A 23,750-nucleotide genomic window follows, 5' to 3' on the forward strand; every position below is an offset into this window, starting at 1 on the left:
AAAAATATTATTTTTGCTGAAATATGAAGGCTCTTTACAAACGGATAGAATGTATCTGTATGCAAATCGACAGCCATGGAAGATCCCAAACCATTCCAATCCATGACTGGAAAGTTAATGAATTAAACATGGGGGGCACAAAATAACATAAAAACACCAGCGACCGTCTCATTTAAACAAACGCGTGAGTAATCCGGAACTGACGTACAAAGCGAATGATGTGGCAAAAATGTAAACATTATATTCGAGATAAATCTCGTATTAAACGTGATCTTAAAAACAGTGCGTGATATCAACAGAAACAGCAGAGTGATGGTTCATTTTTGGTCAAGGGCAAATATAAAATAGCAGGTGGCACGATCATAGTGTGTCCTTCTAGAGAGGTCCCCAGGCCCAGCTGCTTCCGGATTGAAATTATTCTCAGCAGTTTCCTCCGCCATTGCGGGTTTGGACTGGAGATCAGTCAGTGCCGAAACCACTGCTATCCATTGATGCAGTGGAGAAAATACACATTCGGCTGGCACTCTCTGCATATTTGATATACGATTTTCGAACCACGTAAAAAAAAAAAAGACTTCCGATATCATAGTGAAGGGGGAGAAATCATCACTGCCTAACTCCGACCTACAACGAAACAGTGAGGAGGTCGTAGCTGGCACGGTGCTAACTTGCTAGCTAGCTGTCAAGCTAGAATTTCAGGACTGCGAAGAGGCAGAGGAATATCATAATGGCTCAAATACTACCTATTCGCTTCCAGGAGCACTTGCAGGTACATAGAAATGATTTATTCCACTATTTGTAGCAAGAAGGAATCTTAGCTATACAGCTAGACTAACATGATACCCATCCCGATTGCTAGCGGTTTTGCAGCTTACTACTGTCTGACGTGTTAGCATGGCTAGTTGCATACCCGCCGCAGCGAAGCGAATGACCTCCCCTTTTTACTATAGTATTATGATGGGTAGCTTTTGATATGCATTGAAATAACAGTACACGTGTCAACGTAGACATCTAACTAGCTTCTGTAGCCAAACCATCCGTTTGATATTCGGAGGATGAGAACGAAGGAGAGATTAGTGAGCCCTTTCTCAGGCTTCCAGACTAGTTTAGTGATGAAGACAAAAAGTCTAGCTTGCTAGGTATACCGGTGTATCCAACCAATTGTACTTCGAGTTGATCCTAACACACGTGCCCTTCCCGTTAGCAGTATTATTAAAATACATGCTTAAAATGATATTCTCTATTAACAACATCTTATCCTTATTGAGTCAAAAGAAGTTCCCATCGTTTGAAGTCCATACGATACCCAATTCATGCTCAAGCAAATATTCAATCAAAGCTTGTTCTCCTCTCGCAGCTCCAGAACTTGGGGATCAACCCAGCCAACATTGGCTTCAGCACCCTGACCATGGAGTCTGACAAGTTCATTTGCATTAGAGAGAAGGTGGGGGAGCAGGCACAAGTTGTCATCATCGACATGGCGGACCCCAACACACCCATCCGCAGGCCCATCTCTGCAGACAGTGCCATCATGAATCCAGCCAGCAAAGTAATTGCCCTCAAAGGTAAGTTAAGACACGTCTAGAGCACGGAGCCTGAACTTGATGTCTTTTAACATTGTTTTTAAGTGCATCGAAATTTAGGTTAACAAACTTGACCTTGTGTGATTTTGGCCAGCCATCTCTGTTTGTAGCTGTTCCAACATAAAGGATATTGTGAAAATTGTTTGTCTATGCCAGCAAGTTGTAGGGCTGTCTAAGTCTGCTTCACTTGTGATATTTTCATGTAGAGGCTTAGCCATTTCCGTATGTTTTGTAAAAATTGGTCCTGGTACAGTACTGTCAAATTTTTAATAGTCGCCTTCCATAATTACTCTTAAGGAGAGACCTTGAGTTAAATTGTCTTACTATTATGAATGCTTGTCTATTTTTGCTTGTTTTTGCTCTTTTCGTTTCTTACGGCTTTCTTATATGTTTGCAGACGGTGAGTTGAACTTTATCTATCATGAGTTGTGGACGTGTAATGCTGTATGCACTGTGTTGAAATGGCTGCACATTATTGGTATAATTATTGAAGAGAAGTGTATAATGGAATTACAGGGTGGAGAGACGAATTGTAAGATGAGCGTTAAAGCACAGAAATGTACAGTGTAGCGTAAACCTGCGTCAGCCCTAACTCAGTGCAGTTCTTACGTTCATCGACTAGCCTGTACTATTTAGACATCACATTCAGACCCCTTTTACCAAATAAATTGGCCTCAGATTACCTTTGGTGCGTTCCTTGGCCACCCAACATTTTTGTCGGCTTTTCTGAGTCTAGCACTCATTACCTCACAGGATTACAGTAGCTTACACAATTTAAGCTTCTGTACCAGGCATCTGCCTTTATCTATCGTATTTGCAAAATAGAGTTGAATTTGCTTTAATGATAGGACCGAGTCAAGTCGTTTCTGCAGGTGGTACAGTATATTCTTACACCCCTCCCTCCCCTCTTTGTGTATGTGTTGTACATTATGTCAAATTGCCTGACCATAGTAGCTCAAATTATGTCACCAATTTGTTAATCAAATGCACACAACAGGAGAACCTCCCCCGGCCTATATAGGGGCAACCCGTCATTTTGATTGGCATCCCTGTTTCTTTATGTCGAAGCCCTTGCGACGAGGTTATGCTTTGAGAAACTGTCACCATTCGTAAAAACGATTGCAAAAGCTTGTCCAAGTATTTGCCCAGGCAGTTGTCAACAACGAGAAATTCCTCTATCACCTCTGAACGAGTAAGCCTGAAATGGTGTCATGGAATGGTTCTGAGTGCATCCCCTCTCCAGTTCCTCATCATCATCAGTTGGTGTTTTCTTATTTTGCTAATCTGCATTCAGACCCTACCCAAAGTCCCTTGACCCTGGATGAACCTATTATCTTGTTATCATACACCCAAACTCTCACTAAGTGGCAGGCTGGCAGCTGCCATTTTAAGACCACTGAATCTAAATAACAATGACATTAAAATAGGCAAGGTACTTTCAGTTCCAGAACATTCAGATTCATCATGCCTCAGATGGTTCCTATTTGGTCTGAAAAATGAACTAACAAGTTAGTTGTTTCTGTCATGAATGGGCTGAATCGTGGTAAACACAAGAGCAGTCAGGGATTAGGCTAGTTCATGGTTTTGATCAACCACATAAAGCCTAGGTTATTGCACTCAGGCACTCCTTTTTAAGTGCTGCTAGTCCAGGCCCCCACCCTGTCACTCCGGACTGCTCGCTAGCCCCTGTCTCCTGACACCTGTTTTTACAGAGAGAAACTGAATGCAGATGTTACCACGTTACTTGGTTGTCTGTTGTGGGTCTTGCTTTCTGCCTGGCAAATGCTGTCTTGTATGTTGGTCATTTGGTGGTATTCACACTGAGCCTCGACTACCAACATTTCTCAAAACAAGTGGAATTTGGTATTATCAGACTTTCATTGACCCCAAAGCGTGGTTGTTTGTGTGTTGTCGTGTTGTAGCACTCTCTTAGTTAGGAGAGAGGCAGCGCTAGAATCGATTCTCAACCACTGAATCTTTTGTGAATTTTCCAGCCGCAAAAACTCTCCAGATTTTTAACATTGAGATGAAGAGCAAGATGAAGGCCCACACCATGACGGACGACGTGACCTTCTGGAAGTGGATCTCCCTGAACACCGTGGCCCTGGTGACCGACAACGCCGTCTACCATTGGAGCATGGAGGGCGACTCGCAGCCAGTCAAAGTCTTCGACCGACACTCCAGCCTGGCAGGCTGTCAAATCATCAACTACCGCACTGACGCCAAACAGAAATGGCTACTCCTCATTGGCATCTCAGCACAGGTACCTTAGTGGACAGATGGCCACTTTCATTTTGGCTCACAAAGCGATGTTGTCCGTCGTTTTGCACATTTTCGAAAGCACACTTAGGATTTATCTCGTGTGTGTGAATTCTCACACGACAGCCACGCCACAGAAGTATTTTCCGAGATGTCTAGGGGACAATTTTCCAGATTATTAATACGTGTATTACCAACGACTAAACTTTGAATTTACGGCCAACTGTATCACAGCGGGGGGGCAACCCCGGTGGCTCACGGGGTAGAACTCATACACATTTGGGCTGAGGCCCTGCTGCAGGGGTCCTGGATCCATTCCGCCCTGGGCCATTTCCTGCCTTTCCTGTCTCTAACTGTCACTATCAAATAAATACTCCTGAATACACACACCAAAAAGATACATCCCACATTAAATGCAACAACGTCACAAATATCTCCTCTCTTTTTTTTTTGTGCAGCAAAACCGCGTGGTGGGGGCCATGCAGCTGTACTCGGTGGACAGGAAGGTGTCGCAGCCCATCGAGGGCCACGCCGCCGGCTTCGCCCAGTTCAAGATGGAGGGCAACACGGAGGAGTCCACTCTGTTCTGCTTCGCAGTGAGGGGACAGGCTGGAGGAAAGGTATGACTCATCCTCGCACGTCTGGGCTGGACAAGAAGGATGGAGAGGAGGTGTTGCTTCTGAAAAAAAATCGACGTAGCTTTGCATCTGACCATTTACCGTATTGGAGTTTGTCCCATTGTGTTATCATTTAAAAAAATCATATTCACTCTTTCTTTTCCCCAGCTACACATAATTGAAGTGGGGACCCCTCCGACCGGGAACCAGCCGTTTCCTAAGAAAGCCGTGGATGTTTTCTTCCCTCCAGAGGCCCAGAACGACTTCCCCGTAGCCATGCAGGTAAACAAGCAGCTCGGAAACACCCAGAAACCGGCTTCAACTGCTTTGCGACAGACTAGTTCATACCCATCCGTAACGCCATTCGCAACCTGGTTGGCACCAAAGCCTCGGACCTCCTCTTCCAATGCCCTCTGAGGGAGAAACGAGAGAGAGAGAGAGTCATCCTTCTGTTTCCCTACTCCCTGCTCCCCTCCCTCCAGATCTCCTCCAAGCAGGACGTGGTGTTCCTCATCACCAAGTACGGCTACATCCACCTGTACGACCTGGAGACGGGCACCTGCATCTACATGAACCGCATCAGCGGCGAGACCATCTTCGTCACGGCGCCCCACGAGCCCACCGCCGGCATCATCGGGGTCAACAGGAAAGGACAGGTGAGGGAGCCAGAGAGATTGAGCCTGTTCCAACCTGACCTCTGTGGGTCTGGGTCCACACAGGTGTGTGGGTCTGGGTCCACACAGGTGTGTGGGTCTGGGTCCACACAGGTGTGTGGGTCTGGGTCCACACAGGTGTGTGGGTCTGGGTCCACACAGGTGTGTGGGTCTGGGTCCACACAGGTGTGTGGGTCTGGGTCCACACAGGTGTGTGGGTCTGGGTCCACACAGGTGTGTGGGTCTGGGTCCACACAGGTGTGTGGGTCTGGGTCCACACAGGTGTGTGGGTCTGGGTCCACACAGGTGTGTGGGTCTGGGTCCACACAGGTGTGTGGGTCTGGGTCCACACAGGTGTGTGGGTCTGGGTCCACACAGGTGTGTGGGTCTGGGTCCACACAGGTGTGTGGGTCTGGGTCCACACAGGTGTGTGGGTCTGGGTCCACACAGGTGTGTGGGTCTGGGTCCACACAGGTGTGTGGGTCTGGGTCCACACAGGTGTGTGGGTCTGGGTCCACACAGGTGTGTGGGTCTGGGTCCACACAGGTGTGTGGGTCTGGGTCCACACAGGTGTGTGGGTCTGGGTCCACACAGGTGTGTGGGTCTGGGTCCACACAGGTGTGTGGGTCTGGGTCCACACAGGTGTGTGGGTCCTTCTTTGGGGCAGGTGGAACTAGGTGCCAGTTGATTTGATGATATTATGAAGTGTATCATCGAAGCCACTTGCCCATTTCAAACACGCATACAGTGGCATGACATGGAGACGGAGGGGAAGCTTGATCCAGCTGCTTATTCTAGAGCCACTCCTGAAATAACCAAGAACAGGCTGATGCCTGTTTGACAGCTACACTCATACATCTGCCAGTGACGTTTTGTAGGGTTGTGTGTGTGTGTGTGTGTGTGTGTGCTGTCATGTTGTGTGCCTTTCACGCGTGTACGCACACTCATCCTCGTGTGCCTTTTCGAGCCACGTCACAGGACGACCTTGGCCGTGGGGGGAACCCCTGCCAATAACAACAACGCCGTCTCCACGGCCACCAGCTGCGTGCGATGCTCACAGGAGGAGGGCTGAGCCGCCGGGCATCCTAATCTCCTTACCGCCCTTGGCTCCCGCTCCAAGTCTAGCCCGATATGTCCCAGTGTATTGCACAAAAGCATACACACCCACTCACACAACACACCACACTCGGTGCCACAGAATTTGCCATCTGTGTATTTTAGGAATGTGACAAGTCCAATTCAGACTGCGCGGTTATCTCGTTCCATTTTCACCTGTGAGGGAAGGCGAGAATAGAACGGATTTGATCTTCCAAAGCCGTCCTGCCACCTCCAGTTCCAAAAATAGCCGTGGCAAACACTGACGATAACACAGCCTGCGTCGTCGGTAGTCCACCACTAACTGTGTGCGCGTGCCTGTGCGTCCAGGTGCTCTCGGTGTGTGTGGAGGAGGAGAACATCATCCCCTACATCACCAACGTGCTGCAGAACCCAGACCTGGCCCTGCGCATGGCCGTCCGCAACAACCTGGCCGGAGCCGAGGAGCTGTTCGCCCGCAAGTTCAACACCCTCTTCGCCGCGGGGAACTACTCCGAGGCCGCCAAGGTGGCCGCCAACGCGCCCAAGGTAACCCCCGCCGACGGCCGCGTACGGGCACGCGCCCGCCCTCGCGCGCTCGCGCGAAGGATTTCTGGTCACGTGGTCTGCATCGACGGTTCTACGCCGCCGTTTGGCGCCGATGTCGTTGAGCCGGTGTCATAAACGTGTTCCACATGAAGCATTGGTCATAAGCCCTGGGGGATTCCAACACAGCACATGTGACTGTATGTAAATAAAAAAACAGGCCAACTGCAATATTGGTGACACTCATTCTCATCCTCCCACTCTCTCCTGTTCCCTACTTTCTCTTTCCCTCCCCCCCCCCTCTCCCTCCCAGGGTATCCTCCGCACACCGGACACCATCCGGAGGTTCCAGAGTGTTCCGGCCCAGCCGGGCCAGACGTCCCCCCTGCTGCAGTACTTTGGCATCCTGCTGGACCAGGGCCAGCTCAACAAGTTTGAGTCCCTGGAGCTGTGCAGGCCCGTGCTGCAGCAGGGACGCAAGCAGCTGCTGGAGAAGTGGCTCAAAGAGGACAAGGTGGGAGAGCCACAGCCCCTCTCACTCCCTGTCTCTCTCTCACTCCCTGTCTCTCTCTCTCCCTCTGTCTGCCCCTTTGTCTCTCTCTCTTTCTCGCTCTCAGATCTGGTCAAACTAGATTGTCATCAGCTCTGTAGAGAAGCACGTTTTCTTCACCCATCCAATCTTTTTTTTTTGATTCGTAAAAAGCCGAGCGACAAGGAATGTTCCATTTCAGACCTTGAAGAGGGGCTTCGGAATCTGCTCTTCAGCTAAAGCCTGGGCCTTGATCAGTGGAGACGTCACTACATCCTGAAAAATTACATTTAAATGCAATGTGTTAAAGTGTAATACTAATCAGTGGTGTGTGTGTGTGTGTGTGTGTGTGTGTGTGCAGCTGGAGTGCTCAGAGGAGCTGGGGGACCTGGTGAAGTCTGTGGACCCCACCCTGGCTCTCAGCGTGTACCTGAGGGCCAACGTCCCGAACAAAGTAATCCAGTGTTTTGCCGAGACCGGACAGTTCCAGAAAATAGTCCTCTATGCCAAAAAGGTTTGTATAATCACTAGTTCACAAGCAAATGGCATGAAACTATATTTTGGTCAAATTCATAATTTCAAGGAGAATTCAAATTTTATCGTAATTTCCTTTTGCCAAACATATGGGGGAACAGCGGTTCATAATTTTTGGAGGAGTTACTTAAGCGCTTGGGGAGGGGAAAATAAATGTCCCTAGTTCACAGCAACCCAAAAAGCAGTAGTTATTGAAAATCCCTGTATTGGGTGTTTTTAAAGTCTTCCTCCTCCTCTTCCTCCTCCTCCTCCTCCCTCTCCTCCCCTGTTCCCGTACTACCCCTCCTGCTCCCCCTCCTCCTGCAGGTGGGCTACACCCCAGACTGGATCTTCCTGCTGAGGAACGTGATGCGGATCAGTCCGGAGCAGGGCCTGCAGTTCTCCCAGATGCTGGTCCAGGACGAGGAGCCCCTGGCCGACATCACCCAGGTCAGAGGGGCCCCGCCAACCACAGCTGCTCAGAGCTGTCAGAGTGGATACCTACAGCCAAACACACAGAGCATTGAAGAACTCTCTGGCCTTAGAAGTTTATATTTACATTTTTTAGAATACATTTAGACTCACCGTAATTAGTAATACTGATTGGAAGCTCCGGACGCCATGACTAACGTGTGTCTCCCTGTCCAGATCGTGGATGTGTTCATGGAGTACAACCTGATCCAGCAGTGCACCTCCTTCCTGCTGGACGCCCTGAAGAACAACAGGCCCATGGAGGGGCCCCTGCAGACACGCCTGCTGGAGATGAACCTGGTCCACGCCCCACAGGTACACACACACACACACACACACGCGCACACTCACTCTCAATACCCTGGCTATGTATAAGGAAATCCTCACATACGTTTGTTGGAGTCGTCTAAGATGGGTTTCAACCCGTGTGTGATCACACGTGGCTCCGTTCGCTTGTATCCTGTGTGTGTTCTGAGCGCGTGGTCCGCCCCGTGCCCCCGCAGGTAGCCGACGCCATCCTGGGCAACCAGATGTTCACCCACTACGACCGCGCCCACGTGGCCCAGCTGTGCGAGAAGGCCGGCCTCCTGCAGAGGGCGCTGGAGCACTACACCGACCTGTACGACATCAAGCGGGCCGTGGTGCACACACACCTGCTCAACCCTGAGGTAGTGTACCCTATACACACACACACACACACACACACACACACACACACACACCTACACCTGCTCAACCCTGAGGTAGTGTACCCCATATATACACACACACACACCTGCTGAACCCTGAGGTAATGTACCCTATATACACACACACACACCTGCTCAACCCTGAGGTAGTGTACCCTATATACACACACACACACACCTGCTCAACCCTGAGGTAGTGTACCCTAAATACACACACACACACACAGGCTCAACCCAGAGGTACTGTAGACCCTACATACACACACACACACACACACATTTTCACAGCCGCTGTGAAGCCAGGATGTTCCCATCTCCTTGAATGGAATTTCTTTCTTTTGATCGAACTGATGACGCAAACGCCCTCTCAAACAACGTCTGTGTGTCACGTTTCTCTCGCTCAGTGGCTGGTGAACTTCTTTGGCTCGCTGTCAGTGGAGGACTCCCTGGAGTGCCTGAGGGCCATGCTCTCGGCCAACATCCGGCAGAACCTGCAGATCTGCGTCCAGGTGGCGTCCAAGTACCACGAGCAGCTCTCCACACAGTCCCTCACCGAGCTCTTTGAGTCCTTCAAGAGCTTCGAGGGTAGGTTTCCTTCTCAGCTTTCCTTCTCCTCTGGGGAACATCAGGGACTGGTTTTCAGTCTCAAAGGCCTATTCTCGTGCCAAAAGAGGCCTTTTTGAGATACATTTTGAGGGCATTTGTGCTTGTCTGGGATATACAGTATTATAGATTTAATTTACGATAGGTATAGTGTAGAGTGACAGGAATTGTAGGGGTAGAGAGGGGAGTCTAAAGTCTAAACCTTCTAGTCATTTTACAATGTACATGTTTTGATGGGAACCTTAGCCTACAGCCTAGACATAGGGATGAACTTGGTTCTTTACGTGTGTGTGTGTTCCCTCCAGGGCTGTTCTACTTCCTGGGCTCCATCGTGAACTTCAGCCAGGACCCGGAGGTCCACTTCAAGTACATCCAGGCTGCCTGCAAGACGGGCCAGATCAAGGAGGTGGAGAGGATCTGCCGCGAGAGCAACTGCTACGACCCCGAGCGCGTCAAGAACTTCCTCAAGGTCACACACGAATCACTTTTTGCGACGCAAAATAACCAATAAAAATCGCCGCCTTTGAGCCCACGTCGAGCAGCGCACGAGACCCGGTGAGGCTTCCGGGTCGTTCCGTGATCTGATGGAAGTCTCTTGTCCTCACAGGAGGCCAAGCTGACGGACCAGCTTCCGCTCATCATCGTGTGCGACCGCTTCGACTTCGTCCACGACCTGGTGCTGTATCTGTACCGCAACACTCTGCAGAAGTACATTGAGATCTACGTGCAGAAGGTACACCTGGGCGCTGGCGTGCATTGGTTGTCCCTTTTTTCTCCGTACCAGATGTCCTCAGTCAAGTATTCAGTCCGTCATTTTTGAATCATAGGTGAACCAGCTAAAAGACGGGAGCTTTACGTACTCCAAATGGGGCGTGGTCTAAAGGTTTGACAGCCTGCTGTAACGTACGTGCGTGTGTGTGTGTTACAGGTGAACCCCAGCCGCCTGCCCGTGGTGATCGGAGGGCTGCTGGACGTGGACTGCGCCGAGGACGTCATCAAGAACCTGATCATGGTGGTGAGAGGACAGTTCTCCACCGACGAGCTGGTGGCCGAGGTGGAGAAGAGGAACAGGTGAAGCACTAGGGGAGCAGTAGAGATCAGACTCCTTCGCTGAATAGATCCCTAAAGATTTCGAGGCACAATCTATCGTTCTACCATCACGTGAACCAGGACAGGGACATTGAATGAGCAGGGACATAAATTCTTTAGTTTGAATGAAAAACTAAGTGTGTGTGTGTGTGTGTGTGACCCAGACTGAAGCTGCTCCTGCCCTGGCTGGAGGCTCGCACCCACGAGGGCCTGGAGGAGCCGGCTACCCACAATGCCCTAGCCAAGATCTACATCGACAGCAACAACAACCCGGAGCGCTTCCTGCGCGAGAACCCCTTCTACGACAGCCGCGTGGTGGGCAAGTACTGCGAGAAGAGAGACCCCCACCTGGCCTGCGTGGCCTACGAGAGAGGACAATGTGACCAGGAGCTAATAAACGTGAGTGGGGGGGGGGGGGAAGGTGGATTTTTTAGTAGTAGTATTATTATTATTTAATTTTTTTGCAAAATATTGGGAGCTTCCATAGGCTTCCCTGATCAATCCTAACCTCTCTCGTGTCCCCCGACGCAGGTGTGCAACGAGAACTCCCTGTTCAAGAGCCTGTCTCGCTACCTGGTGAAGCGCAAGGACGCCGAGCTGTGGGCCAGCGTGCTGCTGGAGACCAACCCCTACAGGCGACCCCTCATCGACCAGGTGGGCGCTCTCTGATCCAGCCCTGGGAGACGGACAAGTCACCCCCAACAAACCACGACCCTCCTCAAAACGAATCGTGATAAATGCCACCTAATGCTCTTCGTACACGAATGGAATCAAACATTGTCTTTATTTGTGTTTTTTTGTTTTTTTTTTCATTGCTGAAAAAAGAATTTATGACCTGAACCCTCCCGAGGTTAGGTTTTGAAACGTGCTGAATGATTGTGTGTGTTGCGCAGGTTGTGCAGACGGCCCTGTCTGAGACCCAGGACCCAGAGGAGGTGTCGGTCACGGTCAAGGCCTTCATGACGGCCGACCTGCCCAACGAGCTCATCGAGCTGCTGGAGAAGATCGTCCTGGACAACTCTGTCTTCAGCGAGCACCGGTAACTACATTTTGCTCACTTACTAGGATCGTTAGAGAGTTCAGACCTCACAAAAGACCGAATCCTGTTTTGCTTATGAATTTATTTTTGTCATTTTCTCGGCAGAAACCTCCAGAACCTTCTGATCCTGACGGCCATCAAGGCGGACCGCACGCGAGTGATGGAGTACATCAACCGCCTGGACAACTACGACGCCCCCGACATCGCCAACATCGCCATCAGCAACGAGCTCTTCGAGGAGGCCTTCGCCATCTTCAGGAAGTTTGACGTCAACACCTCCGCCGTGCAGGTCAGTGACCGGGGTCGACTTCCTCATGGAACCCTTTTGGTTCGCAAAAGGAATAGGAGAAAAGGAGTCACCTGTCCGCCTCCCTGACTTTGAGCGTAACACGGCTGATTCGGAGATTGCAAGGATCACCTGACTGCAATTTGCGTCCAAATGAGAATGAGCTGAAATGGCGTGTCTCGCATGCAGGTCCTCATCGAGCACATCGGTAACCTGGACCGGGCCTACGAGTTTGCGGAGCGCTGCAACGAGCCGGCGGTGTGGAGCCAGCTGGCCAAGGCCCAGCTGCAGAAGGGCCTGGTGAAGGAGGCCATCGACTCCTACATCAAGGCCGACGACCCCTCCGCCTACATGGAGGTGGGCAACGCTGCAGCTCAGAGCGGTAAGAGACGGGACCAACAAGACGTGTCACGGCGGCTTCTGAAAACCCCCCTGTGCTTCTTTAGCCTTTTTAGATCGTTCTCCAGGTTTCGCAGGTTGAATTTTGACATTTTAAGGATGTTCCGCGCGGGCTCTCTGCGGCGCTCGTCCACGTTCGCACGTATGCAGAGCCGAATTCGGACTCTGCCAATGAACCGCTTGTGTGCTCGTCTCAGGCAACTGGGAGGACTTGGTGAAGTTCCTGCAGATGGCGCGGAAGAAGTCCCGGGAGTCCTACGTGGAGACGGAGCTGATCTTCGCCCTGGCCAAGACCAACCGCCTGGCCGAGCTGGAGGAGTTCATCAACGGCCCCAACAACGCCCACATCCAGCAGGTGTGGCTCCTAAACATACATGTGTATCCATACTCCACGCATACGTAACACACACACACAAATCCCTGGCACATCACTCCAAATGCTGTTGTCCTTTTTCTGTCACACTCACACACACACACACACACACTCTTCCAAGCCATCTTCCCCCTACAGCGTCTCACCCACCCCTCTCCTTGCCTCCGTGTCCCAGGTGGGCGACAGATGCTACGACGACAAGATGTACGACGCGGCCAAGCTGCTCTACAACAACGTGTCCAACTTCGGCCGCCTGGCCTCCACCCTGGTGCACCTGGGGGAGTACCAGGCGGCCGTGGACGGCGCCCGCAAGGCCAACAGCACCCGCACCTGGAAGGAGGTCAGCACCCCCACCCGGCACCCGGCACTTTCCTGAACCTTCCGCCCGAGTTCACAGTGATCTAACCGGGAGGGGCCTGTTGACGCTTGTCTCCCCCAGGTGTGCTTTGCCTGCGTGGAGGGCAAGGAGTTCCGCCTGGCTCAGATGTGCGGCCTGCACATCGTGGTCCACGCCGACGAACTGGAGGAGCTCATCAACTTCTACCAGGCAAGGCTCAAGGACGGCACGACGTCACATGCCACAACTTGAGGGACGGTCCCCATGCCCTCCCCTCCATGCCCACCCCCATAACATCTGATCCGGGCTCATGTGTATTTTGGATGATCCCACCATGATTTCTAGTCTAGGATCAGTTTTGTTTGTCTTCAGACTTGACTGATGAGACGCGAGGGATTTCACGTGGGTATAACTGTTGTGTCCATCAGGACCGCGGTTACTTCGAGGAGCTGATCACCATGCTGGAGGCGGCCCTGGGGCTGGAGCGTGCTCACATGGGCATGTTCACCGAGCTGGCCATCCTCTACTCCAAGTTCAAACCCCAGAAGATGAGGGAGCACCTGGAGCTCTTCTGGTCCAGGGTCAACATTCCCAAGGTAGGAGGACGGACAGAAAGAACCTCCTAGTTCCGCATGTGTCGGCGCTGGAAGGTTAGGTTGCGCTACGCCAACGTTCCTGTTGTGCCTCCGCAGGTCCTGAGGGCGGCGGAGCAGGCCCACCTGTGGGGCGAGCTGGTCTTCCTGTATGACAAGTACGAGGAGTACGACAACGCCATCATCACCATGATGAACCACCCTGCAGACGCCTGGAAAGAGGGCCAGTTCAAGGACATCGTCACCAAGGTAGCGATCGGTTAGGTTGTTGGAACGCCCAGTCAAAGTCTGGTATATGGCGTTGTCTGTATTCCAGCTAGTCTATCTTTCAGCCACAATACATTAGAGCAGGGGTTCTCAAACCTTTTTGGGCCAGGGACCCCTTACAGGGGAAAACATTTTCCAAAGACCTCCCCATAATCGTAACACCCATTCAGAATACCCTTTGTGCTCTTGAATGGACACAATATTATTGTTTTATTGGTGCAAATGGTTCCCATCTGTAGATTATTATATATTTTTTCACTTTTTAATGATGCAGCACAATTTTATAATTGATGGCAAATGATTTTGCGGACCCCCTGGCTATGGTTCGCGGACCCTACTTTGAGAACCACTGCATTAGAGTGCATCAAGAGGGGGCTTTCGTTTTTTCAGTAGACCTATTATCAAGAAGTGCCCAACTTAAAGGGGGGGGGGAAATATATATATAATGTCTCCTGCATCACCTTATTACAATTGTAAGCACAGTAAATGCCTACGTTGAGATTTCAAATGCAGTTAAAACTCCTTGAAAACAACTGTGGTATGTGTTGTTCTTGTGTGGTCGCAGGTGGCCAATGTGGAGCTGTACTACAAGGCTATCCAGTTCTACCTGGAGTTCAAACCGTTGCCGCTGAACGACCTGCTCATAGTGCTGTCGCCTCGACTGGACCACACACGCGCCGTCAACTTCTTCAGCAAGGTACCCGACCCCTACCTGACCTTGGTTTTGACCCCCTTTTGCGATGTTTGCCCAATTGGTAACGTGGACCTTCCTCTACCTCTCTGTCCAGGTCAAGCAGCTGTCCTTGGTCAAACCGTACCTGCGGTCAGTGCAGAACCACAACAACAAGTCGGTCAACGAGGCCCTCAACAACCTCTTCATCTCAGAGGAGGACTACGCGGTAGGAAGGACACCTTTTAGTGACGGACGTAGACACAGCTCACTTAAAGCCAGGGCCATACTGACAAGAGAACACCCAACGATAAACATTTCCTTCAAACCATTTCCAACGTTTTAAAAGGACCCTCATTAACCTCTGTTCGTCCCTCTTTCACTCCAGGCCCTGCGCACCTCCATCGACGCCTACGACAACTTCGACAACATCACCCTGGCCCAAGGGCTGGAGAAGCACGAGCTGATCGAGTTCAGGAGGATCGCCGCCTACCTCTTCAAGGGCAACAACCGCTGGAAACAGAGCGTGGAGCTCTGCAAGAAGGACAAGCTCTACAAGGTCTGCTTCAGACAGCAACTCTGAACCTTTAATTGAACGCACACTAGTGGCGCTAATTCAATTTCGACTTTAGCCAAGGCTGTCTCAATCTCAGGGACTTTGTAAACGCCAAGCACATTGCATACTCATTAGGTTATGCTGGGTACACACCACAAGATAATCGGGCAGATTTTGGACCGATTTCCCCCCTTCCGACAATCCTAGGTAATGTCCCGATTATCTACAGAGTATTTTATCAGATTTTCTGTTTTTTTGAGGTGTGTTTAGTGTGACCGAACCTGCTCGGAAAAACGTCGGCGCCGCAACAATCGCGAATCAGAAATCCTGATGTGTGGGGGGAGCCCCGAGAACAAACCCGTGCACGCTCTGGAGATTATCACGTGAAACGAAACAATATCCAATCAGAAAGCAAGCTGAGAGAAGACTGAAGCATTACAAACGCAGTCATAGCGCAAAAAATATATATATATTTAAAGCTTATTTAATAAGGCACTTTCAAAGAGAATAAGATCTCTTTTCCAAGAGTGACCTGAGAACAACAATTATTGTGATTTTGCGACGATCACCCATTTCCAGTTCACAGTAACATGTACAGACTATGTTCCCGCCGTCTCCACGACTTCACCCAAACCCTTTTATTTTTTTCCCCCGTGAATTTTCTGTGAAAATCATTCCGAACACTATCATCGCAATTGCTTCCAACATATCGTCCGCCATGCTTATTCTGAAGTCGAGAGAGATTTCGCAAGATTTCCTGTGTTCACAGTTTGTGTGTGCTGTCTTTGTCACATCATGGCACACCACACACTATAGGAGCAAAACGGTTAAATCTAGGATTTTTTCGGTCCTCATGTTTGTGGTCTCTCACAGTTTGAAAATCTTATAAGATTTAAAAAAATATTGTGGCGTGTACCCAGCATTACTCATGAATCCTATTATGGAACGACCTACAAACCATAAAGTAATTGAGGCCACACGACCCTCACTCGAATACACTTTCTTATTATTTATCATAAAGATAAGTGTCCGCCATCATATTTACAACGTTCCTGTTTATTCTGTTGGTGCTAACTGGTCTATCAAGCAGAGAGGTGTGGCGCTCCCACACTCTACCTTGCTTGGTTCCATCTCATCTACCTACCCTGGAGCTTTCTTTTACAACAACTTTGCTGCCTTTTTCCTCGCTTTGAGTCATGCGTTATATTCATCTTCACTTGTTTTTTGTTGTTGTTTTTTTTACACATTACTTTATTTTATTTTTTTTAAGTTTAACATAAACTGAAACATTGTGCACAAAGTGTACAACAGATTCTGGATTTTTTCTTTTATGTAAACCCAACAGCTTCTTTTGAACCCTGTGTTGCGCTGTCCCCTCCCAGGATGCCATGCTGTACGCGTCCGAATCCAAGGACGTGGAGCTGGCCGAGGAGCTGCTGGCCTGGTTCCTGGAGGACGACAAGAAGGAGTGCTTCGCCGCCTGCCTGTTCAGCTGCTACGACCTGCTGCGGCCCGATGTGGTGCTGGAGACGGCCTGGAGGCACAACCTCATGGACTTCTCCATGCCCTACTTCATCCAGGTCATGAGGGAGTACCTTTCCAAGGTGGGTAGGCCAGGTCACAGGTCACAGTCGACCCCTTAAGCGTGCCAGGAAACTCTGGTCTGGTTTTCAGTTTGGGTTGAAGCTAACTAGGGAGTTCTCGCTTGTTTATCTGGGAATACTTGGCGGTAATTGCATTTGACTTGGTGGTTGCATTTGACAAGGTGGCTGACTTATCGATTAGGTCTTAGCCACTGGAGCACAAGCAGCACTGGTGTGTTTTGAGGATTTGCTTTTGTGTTTCCAAGTTCAAGTGGAAAGCTTCTGTAGTTTCTACTCCTCTGCTCCCCTTCTTCCACCATCCTCTGTTCGTCTTTCACATGTAGCCGGTATCAGGCCATGTTTTCGTTCATTTTCATTTGCTTGGTCATCTCTGCTACTTTTTCATACAAATGTGTTTTCTAAGGATATTCATGGTGCTTTGTTATTCCTCGTCACATATGTGTTACATGTAGGGCTAGGCTTAAGTATCGTGAGTAAAACACTATGGGTTACAACACTACTTCATTGTGCTGGGTTACTTTTTACATACTGTGCACAGAACAGGATCCATGTTCACTTTAATTCATTCCTGTTTAAGCAATGTTAAACTTATTATAGATAGGCCCAGTTCCCCAGACATGGATTAAGCCTCGTCCTAGACTAAAAACATTTTCAATGGAGATCTTCCTTGAATTTTTCTCTTACTTCAGGACGAGACCTAATCCATGTCTGGGAAATTGGGCTTTAGGGTCTACAGTGCACTACAGCTGAATTGAAGAGTGTTAACCAGACTCTATACTGAACTTACATTTGTATCAAAAGTGGCTTATTCATATCTCTCACTCTTGTGATTTATTTTTTCTTCCCCGTTGTACCCTGATGATTTCCATAATTTGTTTGTTCTCTCTTTCTCTCTGTTGGAGAATTCTGTTTGCTTTTTTTCCCCCTTAAGTTGCCTCTCTGAATTCCCTTTCAGGTTGATGCGATTAAGGAAAAGGTGAAAGTTGAATCAATTTTCCAATCATTCTTTTGACCCTCCCCCCGTAGCCTGTAGTTTTGGAGGCGTGAAACTAGAGGAAACTGCATGAGTGTCTCACCCCCCCCCCCTCCCCCATGTCACTCTGCTGCTTGTGAGTCCTCACCCCACACCTTGACCACCCAGAGCCAGGCTCGCCTGCACCTGCCTCCGAGCAGCCACTGGGCCCGCTGGTGTCAGGGACCTATCCTTGTATTTTAACTCTACAGTCCTGGTCCTGCATACGAGACTGGGGGGGGGGGGTGGGGGGGTGGGGGGAGTTCCCCTTCTGTCAGCAAGTCTCTCACTCCAGCTTTCAACGAAATACCGTATTTTTCGGAAATAATAATTTCGGTTTGTACCCCGATTTTACAGTTTTCTTTTGGTTGTACGGCTTATATTTCGAAGCGGCGTGTAGCCCGGTTTTAGTGAGTGGCTTCGTCCCAAGATCTCTACAGACCGTGCAGATAATTTAATGCGGGAGTCAGGTGGCTAGGGAATCGGGCTAGTAATCTGAAGGTTGCCAGTTCGATTCCCGGCCGTGCCAAATGACGTTGTGTCCTTGGGCAAGGCACTTCACCCTAATTGCCTCAGGGGGAATGTCCCTGTACTTACTGTAAGTCGCTCTGGATAAGAGCGTCTGCTAAATGACTAAATGTAAATGTAATGCTCAACACTGGAACGGTGGCTTATTGAAAGAGGAATTATTTACTGTGTCGTCTCAGTTACACCTAGCCTGGCGTTGTCATACTCATAATTCTAGTCAGAATATGAGTCTGATACCGCTCCGTTGGGCTGTGAGTATGGGGCGTGTTTCAACCGAACCCGGAAAAAAAATGCCTCTTCGCTCAATTGGATAGACCTACAACCAATCAGAGCAACGTAGTATGTTGTTTGTTGAAAACGAATTCAACCCAAGCGCTCTTTCGTGACGTTGTTGATTGCGTTACTGTTGATCATCTGTCCATCATCGTATAAAGCCCGCCCTGACAGTTTTCCCCCAACCGAGACCCCAGACCCAACTTCCCGACCACATTTTTTTGTGGGCGAGGTGAATTCGGCTGGCACCCAGGGTAAGTTACACCATCAGGGCTTGGAAATACAGTGACTTGCTAAAGTAGGCAAATGGCTAGTAGAACATAACATTTCAGTAAATCAAACCGCTGCAAGACCCAGTGAAATGTTATATACAGCTAGCAAACCAACGTTAGCTAGCATCGCAAATGACATTGGCTAATTCAACCTAGGTAGGCTATCCTCAGGATTTGCAAGCCACCTCCCTGAAATGAGTCTCTGCAGGTTGGGATGTCTGCTATAGCCTACTCGTGCATTGCTTGGTATCATTGTTCCCGTATCAAGTGCGGCATATATTTCAGTGCGGGTTAAAATCCGATTTCCAAACGCAAAGCTCCCATTCTGGTGGGGTGCGGGTTATAGAAAATTTGGCATGTTTTCCGAAATGTACGGTAGAGGCATCCTCCGTCCCACACATTCCCTCAAGGAGTCCACCCAAACCAGCAAACCCAGTAACTGTCTAGGAGTAACACAGGGAGAGCTGGGCTCTGAATAGCTAGCTTTATTACCATAGTCAGCCAGGTAGTCCTTTGTCTTTAAAGACATGTACTGTGATACTAATGACTGGACTATAACATCAGCCCAAGTCTGCAACTGGCCCTCGGTTGGCCCCAGTTGTAGACTGGTTGCCAAGTGTTTTTTCTAGGTAAATGTACTAAATAGGATAATTGGTATCGAAGAAGTATCTATTGTTTCTAGGGGTGGGAATCTTTTGGTACCTCACGATTCAAATCGATTCTTGGGGTCACTATTCGATTAAAAATCGATTCACGATTCTTGATTTGTAATCAAATTTGGATTCAATATGCTTACGTTTGATTCTAGTTTGCTGTTTGGTGTTACTTGTTTCTATTTGACTGTGATACGCAGTTAAGTGTTGAAGAAAAAAATCCCAATTCATCAAAACCTTGAAATGTATTGTTTTTCTTGCAGTTTAGTAAACTCATTGTTATATAAAAAGATAACAAAAGATTTGTGAATTGATATGAATCGCTAGAAGACTGAATCGTGATTCAAATGCGAATCCATTTTTTCCCCCACCCCTAATTATTTCCCATTTATAATATTTTTTTGTAGATACGTTTTATTTGGTTTCCACTGACGGGATGAACAGTTCCAGCTGAATAAAAAAAAATAAATAATAATAATCCCTTCACATATAAAATTTTCCCAATATTTTATAGCCTCTTCACTACCTAACAGCGTTTTAGTATGGTATTTTCAGTGGCAGATTCAGTGCAGGGTGTCCAATATAGGTTCCTCAAACATGTATTGCGTGTGTTAGCTTTGAGTTTTTAGGGCGAGCATGCGTTCCCCTCCCTGTCTCTCTCGCCGTAGCATTAGCAGCACTGTCTGGAGAGGCTAGGAGTCGTTGTTGTTGGCTGTGCCTGCTTCTGGACGCCTTGACTGGCCGTACAAACCATCCCTCTACCCCCTCTCACTCCCTCCACTCTGGGTCTCTGCCTTCCTCCCTCATGCACTCTCGCTCTCGACAGAGAAATAACCAAACTTCCGCTTCAAGCATGTGTCTCTTCCCTCCTTTTTTGTTGTCAAATGGCAATAACTGTTGACTCGTCAGTCTTTACCACAAGCCTGCTTTTAACAAAATGACCTGAGTAGTTGTAGACAGACGAGTATGTAGAGAACTGAACCCTACATTATTGTCAAATGTTTTTAGTAGGGAGATTTTCACATTTAGGCTGCTTACTTGAGGCTGAACATGTTTACGGTCCTAACCTTTTGTTTTCTTAGCACTTTGTGTGCTGAGCTGATAAGCAACTAATCAAGATGGCAAATTTATATTTACATTCTTTTGTCATTTTAATTTTTCTCCTTTTCTGGATCTCACTGTATGGGCCGGATGATAGTTAGTTGTACTGTTAATGTAGGATACGCTTCTAAAATAAATAGGGCTAGCATTATGCTAATGTATACACTTATTTATAGTCCAGGTGCAACTAATTCAGGCCTAAATTCATCCAGGCCTTCCAGATCTTGAAATTGTCGCAAGGGTTTGGTTTTCTACATACAGTTCAAACACCTGAAATAAATGATGAAGAACAATCTGGTGGCTGGATGGTGGGACCATTAACATCTATTTAGCTTTTGTAGTTGGCTTACCGTTTCTAATTCTAAGTGAGACTGCCCCCGCTAACAACCCCAAACGCTGGACTGACATAGTCAAGCTTGGTAGAGTAGCCAATAATAGACACCCCCTCTAGTCACAGCTCCCGCCTTTTTTTATAAAGTCCCACCCAACCTTCAGACGCAAGGCCCGCCTCCTGCGGCCTGTCTTTAATATTGACTGTATTCATCTCTGCCTGTCAGGAATGGTCCCATCCGTCAGCCAGTGAAATAACCCAGAGGTCAGTTGTAACTGCGTCTTTAGACTCAGCCTCGCTATATGAGAGCTCCTCCTGCTGGCTGGAGTCGGGATCTAACATATGTCGCCTCTCTCCTGACTGCCCCCCCCCCCCCCCCCCCTGCAGGTTGACAAGCTTGAGGCCTCCGAGTCCCTAAGGAAACAGGAGGAGCAGGCCACCGAATCTCAACCCATTGTTTATGGTAGGCGCCTTTTCTTGATGAGTTTCCGAAACACAACGGTGACTCCTTGATGTTTGACATGAAATTGTATTCCAGGTGTCATGTTCACATTGTTGCCCGAAAGGAACATAGATCACGGCATCAAAAGAAAGGACAGAATTTAATATTTGCATTTTATTTGGCTCCAAAATATGATTGTGCTGTTGTATGTAAACAGACAGAATCTACCTAGTCTATGTATCTCCAAGTTGCAACAGGCTCATGTGTGTCTCCCCCCTGTGGTCGTGTGTTCCAGGCACACCCCAGCTCATGCTCACCGCGGGCCCCAACGGAGCCGTGCCCCCCCAGCAACCCTACGGCTACGGATACACAGCACCAGCTGGCTACGGCCAGCCCCCCCAGCCTGGCTTTGGCTATGGCATGTGAAGCCCACCCAACCCCCACCCCCTCCTTTCCACACCACCCTCACCTGTCAGTCTCTCCTTGTGATCCTCTCCACCAGCTTTCTACTCACAACAGGGGATACAAACAAGCAAACCCACGCTCGCTAAATTATTTTTTATTCCGTTCCTGCCCTCGTTAATAGATGGAAGAAAAAAGAAAAACTGCAATGAAGGACTTTTATTTGTGTTGTTTGAAACAAGCAATTGGACCACCGTTGTGTTTTGTTCACTTGTGTTCACATTCCATATTTATGACTACATACGTGGCTAGGATGATTTGTATTTGTATTTTTTTTTGCGTTTGACTAATGTTCCGTTTTTTTTATGGTTTACGTTCTGTGCGGAAGTGGACTTGCGAACAAAAGCAGTTAACTTTTTTTGAAGTAGGGTGGAGAAGCATCCGATTTGCACTCTTGTCGTGAGAAGAAACTAATATAGGAATCTCTTAATTTTGATGTACTGAACATGTGAACAGCTTACAGTGTCTCATCTGTCTGTATAATGCATTTCATTATTGTATATTCAGAAAAAAAGGTTACATATAATATTTGAACATATATTGCCACTTCAATGGCTATAGCTAGCAACACTAAGTAATGATAGTATATTCTGCACAGGCGTGTAGCTTTATGGAGTTTTAAATGCATACAGATGTATGTTTGTATGTGAGTGAGTGTGTGTGTATGTGCGCGTGCATATGTGTGTGAGCGTGTGTGAGCGTGTGTGATCTAAATAAGAGTTTTAACTCCCCTCTCCCTCCCTCCCCCTCTCTCTCTGCCCATCGTGGCGCTCCAGTCAACCCCAGTAGATGTTAGTCCTCCTTTGTTGGCTCTGTGTGTTTTAGGTGACCTCCTGTTGTGCCGTGTACAGTGCTTGTGTGTGAGACCGTGTCTGTGTTTGTACAGGAGGGCGGGGACCGGGGGCTGACTCCCTGGAACTCCATACGTGTGCATTTACTCACCAGCCCTCCTTGTGCCGGGATCTGTGTATGCCAGGTGTAGTGGTGTAACCAGGTCACCATAAGTTTGCGTGTACAGAATATAACCTGATGAGTAGAAGAAAAGAAGAGGGAAAAAAAAATGAAGAAAAAAAAAACCCCACCCTGCTCGTCATCCTCTCCCACAGTCCTCTCCTGTTTGGTCTGATGCGCTTGGCACCGGGAACCAATAGGGAACTAGATAATGGGACCGTGGGTCCTCTTGGTGTCCTAATGTCAACTTGATTAGATCAGTAACACTCCTGTAGGTTCAATGTATTTCGATGGTTATTATGAAGAATTTGATCTCAGTACATCTTACAGTTCTTTGTCAAGAATGGTCTGAAATAAAAGCCTGTATTTACCTCAGTGTATTCCCTAAATGCTTTGAGCTGTGTAGTGTGTCCTCCAAAACTGCTACCAGTGGAACTATTTCTGTTGTCATGCTGTATTAATATTACAAGGGGAAATCTGTCATTAATGGTTTAAGCAAAAGAAAGACTTTGCTGGAAGGGAAATAATGGTAGAAATAAAAGTTGTGTCCAGTCAATCTTGAGTCTTATGTAATGAGTTTGTGTGACAAAGACAAGGTTCAGTTAGGCTACACCAACTAATAAGTACCCACAGTGGACCTTTTTTTTATTCAGTCCAATACGTTTTCAACTGAAACATACAAACGCAATTCACGTAAAATGGACATTCAAATGTAAATAATAGACGTCAAATTATGCAGGTCTAATGATGATGCTATACAAGCTAGTTTTAATTCCCTCAACAACCAATTCTTTTCCAGATGTGATAAGTTGCCATTTATTCTCCACTTGGGAATTGTTTATAATGATCTAATGGATGCATAGAGGGTAAAGAAGGTTGCAGTCTAGAAGACACTACTCTCAGAAAGCCAACGAGAAAGAGAGAGGGGGGTGGGGTATTCTTATTTAGATCTTATTTACAGAAAATGGATAACTT

General features: G+C 48.3%; 1 protein-coding gene across 4 annotated transcripts; it reads left to right on the forward strand.

Moving 5' to 3' along the window:
• Positions 1-357: 357 nt before the first annotated feature.
• Positions 358-22,873, forward strand: LOC134029700 (clathrin heavy chain 1-like). Of its 4 annotated transcripts, XM_062473985.1 has the most exons (34): positions 359-769; positions 1,358-1,565; positions 3,578-3,846; positions 4,301-4,462; positions 4,628-4,741; positions 4,942-5,115; positions 6,538-6,735; positions 7,046-7,246; positions 7,623-7,775; positions 8,102-8,224; positions 8,423-8,560; positions 8,749-8,913; positions 9,339-9,519; positions 9,843-10,006; positions 10,145-10,270; positions 10,466-10,608; positions 10,791-11,025; positions 11,158-11,280; positions 11,520-11,665; positions 11,771-11,954; positions 12,141-12,333; positions 12,548-12,705; positions 12,899-13,063; positions 13,163-13,270; positions 13,489-13,656; positions 13,753-13,902; positions 14,486-14,617; positions 14,709-14,819; positions 14,979-15,149; positions 16,529-16,750; positions 17,706-17,726; positions 21,147-21,184; positions 21,308-21,383; positions 21,658-21,795. In XM_062473985.1, the coding sequence occupies exons 1-33, from the start codon at positions 728-730 to the stop codon at positions 21,336-21,338; spliced, it is 4,917 nt and encodes a 1,638-aa protein (XP_062329969.1). In that variant the 5' UTR covers positions 359-727; the 3' UTR covers positions 21,339-21,383; positions 21,658-21,795. The 4 variants fall into 4 exon arrangements, with proteins under 4 accessions (XP_062329967.1, XP_062329969.1, XP_062329970.1 ...); XM_062473983.1 differs by lacking the exon at positions 21,147-21,184 and having other exon boundaries at positions 358-769; positions 21,658-22,873; XM_062473986.1 differs by lacking the exon at positions 17,706-17,726.
• The last annotated feature ends 877 nt before the right edge of the window (positions 22,874-23,750 follow it).

The sequence above is a fragment of the Osmerus eperlanus genome, chromosome 11 (genome assembly GCF_963692335.1).
Source record: "Osmerus eperlanus chromosome 11, fOsmEpe2.1, whole genome shotgun sequence".
Lineage (NCBI taxonomy): Eukaryota > Metazoa > Chordata > Actinopteri > Osmeriformes > Osmeridae > Osmerus > Osmerus eperlanus.